The sequence below is a fragment of the Sinocyclocheilus grahami genome, unplaced genomic scaffold (assembly GCF_001515645.1).
Source record: "Sinocyclocheilus grahami isolate Dianchi unplaced genomic scaffold, SAMN03320097.WGS_v1.1 scaffold4170.1, whole genome shotgun sequence".
Classification (NCBI taxonomy): domain Eukaryota; kingdom Metazoa; phylum Chordata; class Actinopteri; order Cypriniformes; family Cyprinidae; genus Sinocyclocheilus; species Sinocyclocheilus grahami.
In genome coordinates, this window is record NW_015509161.1 from 1,812 (window position 1) to 10,490 (window position 8,679).

Consider the following 8,679-nt stretch of genomic DNA (forward strand, 5'->3'; position numbering starts at 1 on the left):
GATGCATTATTTGAATGCTTGGCCAAAGAGATGTGTCTTTAATTACATCTCGCTTGTCATTTTGTGCCACTGATAAAAAGGGTCTGTTGTTTGGGGCAAAAGACACAGATGGACTCTTTGAATATCTGCATCATCTGTTTGTATTCTTGCATGCTCGTCTCAAATGCTGCCTTTAGGAGATGCATTTACTTCAACTGCACATGCACAGGGGTTCTCTTGTGCTCCGCTACAGTCTATCTCCATCAACCAAAGCACAGCAGCGACTCCTGACACTGAAAATCTGAACCTCCTACTTGAGACTACAAGAGCCTTTCTGTGTGACTCCTGAGATAAGTCACATTTTCCCTCATGAGTGGGATTTCCCGGTTGGTGGAACACCAAACCCCTCCTCCCACCCCAGACCCAGATGGAAACAGACCCTCGTTTTGATTCTTTCCCTGGTGCTTTAGATAGTGACTCATTTCCGTTGCATGCTACCGAATTAGCTTGTACAGAAAAACAGCTTGCTCATTCCATGTAAAGTTTTTGTCCTAACCAGCCACAACCATGACCAAGTCAAAAAGTTGGTAGGGTTCTATTCCTGATCTGTCACTTGGAGTATCTCCGCCCATAATACAATGTGATTGGTCCAAAATTCTGTACATTTAAACTCAAATATCTTCTGATTGGCTGCAGTTTTGTCACTTTGTGGTGACATTTCGCTTTCAGTGTGGACAGACGAATTACTTACGACACGTGTCGGAGGTTTGTGCCGTGTTCAGACTTATTTTTGATGGTTTCATTCCTAGGGCAGCTGCTTCCCTTGTTATAGGGTATTTGCAGATGTGAGTTGCAGAAACCGTTGACCGTTTTCAAAGTATGCAAGAAATGTGTGGCTTTTGTGCTTCTGAGCAGAAGTAATACTAATATTTTTAAAAGAACAATAAATTATGAGATTTTCATTTTGTGCTGACTTTCTCATTGTTCACGTATGCCATCAACGTGGTCTGCCACATTTTTTTTGTGCGTTTTCACACTTTTTCAACCACAAAATTAGAGAGCCACCCCTCTAAAACGAGAGCTTCCTTCGAATTTATAGCCTAAAGACAGGTATTTAGCAAGAAGTGTGAAAAAAGAAGTAGAGAGGGGAACAGAACTGGAGGGGAAGAAAAGTGAGAAAAGGGAGGGTGAACAGAGCTGGCTTGGAACACACCCACTCGCATGCATGGATCTTCTCTTTTGCTTTCTGAAACACCAGACGGGTGAAAAGAAACAGTTCAGGTGGTTTAAACAGATCGGTGGAAAGTGTACAACTGTGGTTTTGCAGCAAGAACAGAAGTACAGGAATGGCTGTATATAAAGGTTATAAAACGTACTCCACCGACAGTGTCGGCAGTGACGTGGTCTTCACAGATGAAAGTCATCATTACCAGGGGATGCTGAGGGCCATGGATGAAAGAAAAGGTACAGCGGAAATTCTCAGTTTGAATACTTAAAACTAGCTATTAGACACTGCATTTATTTTTAATATCCTGTTTTATCTTCGTACAATATTTGCTTGATAAGTTTGTCAGTATGATTAAATTAGTTTAATTTGCATTCTTATTTTGTCATTTTTGGCTAGATTATTATATTTATTGATGCGGCTTTCTTTTGACACATATTTAAGGCTTCTTTTGTTATGCAATCAGTTATGCAGTCAGGTTATCATCCTGCATCATAATTGGTCCTCTCTGGCCAGGTTAAATGTACTTGGAAAATCTTTCCAACCAATAATAAGAAGTATAAGCTGTCAAAATGAAGTTTTTGGGCTCCAAGGGGAGGGGCCATTGCAAAGGCGGATCCCAAATCTGGGTTGTGGTCCTGCTTGCACATGCATGTTGGAAAATAGTCATAAATGTCATAGTTTGAGTACAGCAGAGCTCAAACATTGTAAATGTTCTAGATTTATTTTTAACTATACTTTACACTGACATATTACTCCATACACTAAAACTCCATTCCCTCAAGCTACACGTTCTGTTTTACGAGTGTCAAAGCTGCCGTGCAGAGGAATGCATCTTCTCTCGGATCTTGTGTTTCTCCCTGTCAGACCTTGAAAACCTTTGGTTCTGTGGCATGGAACATTAACTAAGCTTTTATGGTGGCCTAAGATATACTGATAGGCGTTACCTTTTCATTACGAGGCTCTGTTGATGTTTTGCTTGGAATTTTAAGTGCCCCTTTTATCCAGCCTTTGACCTGTTCAACTGTTCAGGTGGTCACACTTGTCTTAGAGCTGTTCTGAGATCAGCTTAGTTATGGAAATCAGTACTTAGACTTTAGGAAACCAACAGATTCTCAGTAAAATTAAGCATCTTTGTCCTGTCGTTTCATGTCTACACATGCATCTTCATTTTTTTGTGTTATCAAAATGATAACAAGTGTGTTTTATGCAGTTTACGATGTAAAACTGCATTATAAGATTACTCAGTTTTTAGCCGACTAGATAAATGTTCATTGTTTCATAAAGGACTTCATACAATGAGTCACAGGAATTGGTTTTCGTGACAGCAAAAGGTTTTAGAAACAGGAAGTGATGTGGTGATGCCAATTGACGTGGCTGCCATGGCAACCGAATGACAGAACAACAACATGCATCCAGTTCCCTGCAGTTGTTTTGTTACAGATGGTTGTCCTGCATGATCTTATCTCAATGTTTTGATGAAATGGTGATGATAAACAGAACTTTGGAGGTGTTATCACAAGTTTGAGATTTTTTTATTTAAGTCATGCTTGCTGGTCATCAGAAATATCATCAGCCTTAGTGGTTCATCTTCTGATTGGGAGCTGATGTGCTTCTTCTCCAAGTGTCCTTTAACTACAGCTCCACTTGAGTTTTCTTGTATTCTCTTTCATGCTAGCTCAAGTGTGCCTTTATCATAAAGTCAAAAATGGACCTGAAAGAGGAATTTGTACTGAATTTTTTGAATCACTCTCTTATATTAGTCATGAAGCGTTTTACAAGATCATTGTGAAACCCACTAAATTCAGGTGGTGGTACTTCTGGAACATTTCACTCCTTTAGCACGCCTCTAAGCAAGTTTCCACAATAAATGTTTGATGACATTGATGATGGTAATTCGAGATGAAGGTAAATGAGGAACATTTGAAGGCTTCTAAACAAATTGAGGAGTAAATGCAGCAATAAAACAGTGCCAGTAAAAGAGTTGGTGTTTTTTTCTAGAAGCATCTTGATTGAAGATCTTTCTTTTTTTTGTCAGTAGGGAATCTCTGGTTTAGTCACTAAGACCTGCAAATATCAGAACTCAAGTAAAGAAAATAGATGCACAAACTAAGAACTGAAAAACTTTCAAATTAAGTCAGTTCAAAAGAGCCAAAATCAACCAGTCAGTTGACTTTCACCAGTGGAATGTTTTCTGAGTGCTCAGATGAGCAGATATAGACCGCTAATTTACGCTGTGGTGTCTGTAAGATATGCACAGCATGTTCATAATATGGGCCCACCATATTTTTAAATGTCTTTATTGTTTAAAGATTGGGGTTGGTATGTTTTTTTTAATGCTTTTGAAAGTCTCGTACTCATCAAGGCAGCATTTAAATGTAAAATATTATTGGAATTTAAAAGAACCGCTTTTTATATTAATATATTTTAAAATGTAATTCATTCCTGTGATGCAAAGCTGAATTTTCAGCATTATTACTTCAGTCTTCAGTGTCACATGATCCTTCAGAAATCATTCCAGTATGCTTATTTGCTTGCTCAATAAACATTTCTTATTATTATCAATGTTGAAAGCAGTTGAAAATTTCATATTTTTATTCAAACCATGATTTAAAAAAAAGAAATTGTTTTTTTTAACAATGTAAAAGCCTATTTAAAGCATCATTGTTGAATAAAAGCATAAAAGTATTTCTTTAATGAAATATGATGCACATATGATGATCACAAAGAAATATGATGCAAAACCTATGCTAATTCCTCTAAGCTTCTGCTTCTCTAAAATCATCACTATGTGGAACCACATAAATTGCACTATAAAAACCACACAGAGCACTGTTATCTAAGAAGATAACTATACTTCAGTTTAGAAGTTTCCATTAGTATGTTGTATAATGTTAACTGGTTTCTAATGTGTCTCTCAGATTTAACTAAAATTGTGTCTTTTTGTGTTTTACAGATGAACGGGATCGAGTACAGAAAAAGACCTTCACAAAATGGGTGAACAAGCATCTGGTGAAGGTAGTACCATCCATGCAGAAATTGCAGTCAGTTCAAAGTATACACCAATACACGTGCAGTTGTTCTAGGTGCTTGTAACCACACGGTCACAGAGAGTCAAATCTTTCAGTTCTGCCCTTCACCAATGGCCACTTTGTCAACCCATTATCTCAAGGACTTGTTTTGTAGATGACTGGTGCAGTAACTACAAATGACTTTGGTGACAGCTGCTTGATTGGAAACTCTTAGAACATACTAAAACTGCACAGAGAACATAGTTATTTGTCTTACATGGAAAATAACAGTGTATGATGCTTGAAGTGCACGAGTGAAAATGATGGCGATTGTGTGTAACTGCTACTGCTGTGGAGATCATGATAGCTGAATAATCGTCCTGTACACACCCAGCACACTGCACTGCTGAAAGGTGCTGTTTATTTATGTATGAGTATGTGAGGATGAGTCATCAACATCTGGTCTCACTTTATATCCCCAAAGAAATGGATTGTTTTCTTGGTGCTGCTTGGATTCCATCCAGCAGTCTGGCCCACAGGCGGCCCCTTTCACGAACAGTATTTCAAAATGTGTTCCAAAATTCCACCCCAAAATCTACAATATAAAGATGCAAAAGAATCTGAAAATGGAAAAAAAAAATAAAACTGCTAGAACAAAGCGAACAAGCAACAAAAGTGATGCAGCAGTTTACTCTACTGTGTAAACTGGGTATTTCACATGAAAGATCTTTGGAAAATACTGAGATGTGATTTGCTGAACTCTATCTAAAACAATTTCAAACAGTATTTGATTTATTACTGTAAATAATTGTATAAATATTATAAATTATTATTATATATTCATATTTATGACCTCATATTCATGTAAAGACTATGGAATATTTGTATTTTAAAATTGTTAATTACTTTTGTTCACACTGCACAAACATTTATATATAAACTATGTATAAAATAAATGTGTTTTTATCTTATCGAACTGAAAGCAAAAGGAAAAATATTTTAAAAATGATATATAAAAATGAATTTCCAGTTTAACTAACTAGTATCTAGAGGATCTTTAAAATTACGCTTCTTACCTTTTTAGGCTGTTTAAAATTTTTTAAATAATTATTATTATTAAATTAAATTGAGAATAATTTAATTATTTCATTAAATTAAAATAATTTTTGTAATAAGTTGAAGCACTGAATTTGTGTTAGTTTTTGGATTGTGTTAGATGTTATACTGATTTTGCTTCCTCCATGGAGGCATAGGGTTTATTCAGCGGTCTGCAGTTCAGATCCAGTGACTCAGAGTTGCCAAAATGATGGTTTCAGCAGATGTGTTAGTGATGTTTCATTGCTATTTTAGACTTAATAATAGCTTTGAATTAAATACAAAAGACAATTTAATAATGATGTTATGCCACATATGTGCTGCGCTCTTTCAAATATAATTTGCTGCTTCATGTTTGAATATTAAAACTAAACAAATATATTTCTGACAGGTTGTCATCAGCAGACTTGTTTGTACATGTAAAGGTCTATTCAGAGATTTGATGCAATGAATGAAATATGTAAATTATATATATATCACGCCATCATGCAAACACTGTATGTGTCATCTGTGTTCATTTCACTGTTATATCTGGCTGCGTGTCTCTCGCTGTCTTTCTGTCATACAGTTCTCATTGTATTTCCCATCTGTTCCAACCTTTCTCTTTTTTATCTCTCCATGTTCCATCCTTTCCTCCATCTTTCTCTGTCAGCACTGGAAGGCAGAGGTAGGTGGTGTCTGTGATCACACCTTTGCAGAGTGACTTCTGTTATTACCTGCATGGGTTTCACGTGCACCGTAGCTTCCTACATCTGCACCTAGAGCTAACATACAAGCTCTCCTGCCTTCCTTGCATGAAATGCAGTTTTTTTTAACACTGGAGATGTTAACACTTGTGTTTTCGGTCTCCTTTAGTACTTTCTGTGCTTACTGCTTCAGCCTCCAGATAATTTCCTTTATCAACAGTAAATATAGTATCATACAGTGAAAAAAAAGTCTTTACTTAGGTAAATTAAATGTGGACAAAAAATTATTTTAAAATACACTACCATTCAAAAGTGTAATGTTTTTAAAACAAGTTTGCAATTAAAGGCTGCATTTAATTGATCAAAGATATAGTAAAAAAAAAAAGTAATATTGTGAAATATTATTACAGTTAAAAATAACTGTTTTCTATGTTCATATATTTTAAAATGTGATTTATTCCTGTGATGGCAAATCTGATTTGGCAGCCATTACATCAGTCTTCAGTGAAACATTTCTTCTTATTATTAATGTTAAAAACAGTTGTGCTGCTTAATGTTTTCATGGAAACCGTGATGGATTTTTTCAGGATTTTTGGATGAATATAAAGTTCAAAAGAACAGCTTTTATTTGAAATGGAAATACTTTGTAGTACCATTATAAATGTCTTTACTGTCATTTTTGATCAGTTTAATTGCTGAATAAAATAATTTATTTTTCAAACCCCAAACTTATGAATAATAGTGTATTATTTATTCACCTTAATGTATAGTCAAATTAATTCAAAGTGTGTCATGTATTGCAAAAGACATAAAACTAGTGGTACACTTTTGCGATCATTATGTAAAAATATTTGCCCTCTTGATGTCACAATCAACCCGTTATAATCAATTCATGTGGAGAACTGTAGTATTAAATAGCATAATATTGTCTTGAACATGTAGTCTTCCACTTTCCAGTTTTCATAATTTGTAATGATGATTTCCTGTTTTATTCAGGCCCAGCGACACATCACAGACCTGTACGAGGATCTCAGAGATGGACACAACCTCATCTCGCTGCTGGAGGTGCTGTCTGGAGAGACACTGGTAAGTTCATGCTAATATGGGATCCGATTTTCCACCCACAACCCTGTTCTAAACCTACTTCCAAACATCAATAAGAAATTCTGCTTTTGCAAGGCTAAGTCTCACTACCTGAATCTGCTCCCTTAACTTAATCCCCTCCTCTTCCTGTGTCTTCTTTTGCTTTATAGACCTTGTAGTTTACGTTTGAGTAAAGTTCCCCTTGCAATCTGCATGTGATTGGATAGTTCTACAGTTTAACACCCTCGAAGTCGTGTCCCTCAGATTTGTTTTGCATGCGTCAGTGGTTGACATGTGGCATTCAGATCTGTATGAGCAGTGGACGTAACCACACATACAGAAATGTGTCGGTAAGGAACGAATGTCACATCTCCCCGTCCTTATGAGCACTTCTACTGTGACTGTCTCTTTTGCATTGCGTCTCACTCCTTTAACACATTAACAATCTGACATTTTCTGCCTCAGTTTCAACTCTGCACCGGTTTGACCCCCCTTGACCATTCCTTTTTCAACTTCCTGTTTGCTCACCTCTGCCCTGACCTTGAAACCTTTGCCTTTGCCTCTTCTCTTGCGATGCTCTTGCTGTGGTAGCCGAGGGAGCGAGACGTTGTCAGGAATTCGCGGTTGGTGAGTTGGGTCTGAAAATTTCCGGCTCGCCTCACCGGAAAGGGTGTGTGGCATGTGTCACTGCCAGGGGAAATGTGTTGTGCATGATGTCACATCCTTTGTCATGTCGCTTGTACACGGTGCCATCCTCCCCCCATGTTCACGAAAATATTCGCTTAAAAATTGAAATAGATTATGCTGATATTTGTATAAAAAAATCAGGGTGGTTATTTAAATGTTTGCGTTTTTATTTTTATTTTTTGTGATGGAATGCACTGCATTCACTGTCAGGGAACCATTAACTACAGGCTTTCAGGAATTTGGCGTAATGTATGTTAGTTTAGAATTAAACATTTGTTTTAGTTTTGGATTGATTCATGTCTTCTCATGTTTGCAGACATGGGATCCATTGAGAACCTAAGTGACATCATGCACTGCAAGCCAATAAGAGCCTGGCTCATGGGACAGCTTAGCTTTTGATTGGCTATTTATTGTGATGACTGATTGACAATGTCATTGCATGTTCTTATTGTATGCTGGTGCATTTTGTCCACATCTTGGCATAGTAATGTATTTGGTGTATGTTCAGGTAATAGATTATAGCTAATGAAGCTGGAAGATCTCTGGTCCTTGGGTTTCAAATGAATAAGGTTATAATATTTAAGGTATAGTTTCTGCGTTTTTTAAATATAATGCATTGTTTCTTCCATGAAATGTGAAAAATATTACAAAGAAAAAGTGAATTTGCTTAGTTAAGGTTTACTTTAGGTATTTTTTTTGTAGGATGATATTGGTAATATAATTTTTTTCCCGAATTGAAATAGTATTTGTTTTACATTTCAAAAACGCTAAAGTGTTTTCCAATTTTACTGTACAGTAAAATGTTTGACTGTTCGGTTTCACCTTTTAGTCTCATTTAATATGTGTTTTTTTTTTCAAAACGGACAATACATAATATTTCTGCATTGTGACATTCCTACTTTAGTCGTTGTTT

General features: G+C 36.3%; 1 protein-coding gene across 2 annotated transcripts; it reads left to right on the forward strand.

Annotated features, from left to right (window-relative positions):
• The first annotated feature begins 1,211 nt into the window (after nucleotides 1-1,211).
• On the forward strand, nucleotides 1,212-7,762 carry LOC107576696 (plectin-like). Of its 2 annotated transcripts, XM_016262839.1 has the most exons (5): nucleotides 1,212-1,443; nucleotides 4,161-4,222; nucleotides 5,963-5,977; nucleotides 6,993-7,082; nucleotides 7,671-7,762. In XM_016262839.1, exons 1-5 carry the CDS (start codon nucleotides 1,326-1,328, stop codon nucleotides 7,719-7,721), a joined length of 336 nt encoding a protein of 111 aa, XP_016118325.1. In that variant the 5' UTR covers nucleotides 1,212-1,325; the 3' UTR covers nucleotides 7,722-7,762. The 2 variants fall into 2 exon arrangements, with proteins under 2 accessions (XP_016118325.1, XP_016118327.1); XM_016262841.1 differs by lacking the exon at nucleotides 5,963-5,977.
• Nucleotides 7,763-8,679: the final 917 nt, after the last annotated feature.

What these genes read in the sequence shown, in the direction of transcription:
- LOC107576696 (XM_016262839.1), top strand. Translation starts at nt 1,326, where the DNA reads ATGGCTGTATATAAAGGTTATAAAACGTACTCCACCGACAGTGTCGGC. An exon ending in GGCCATGGATGAAAGAAAAG is followed by an intron (nt 1,444 to 4,160) that starts GTACAGCGGAAA and finishes TGTGTTTTACAG; the next exon opens with ATGAACGGGATCGAGTACAG. An exon ending in TGCTGTCTGGAGAGACACTG is followed by an intron (nt 7,083 to 7,670) that starts GTAAGTTCATGC and finishes TTGCTGTGGTAG; the next exon opens with CCGAGGGAGCGAGACGTTGT.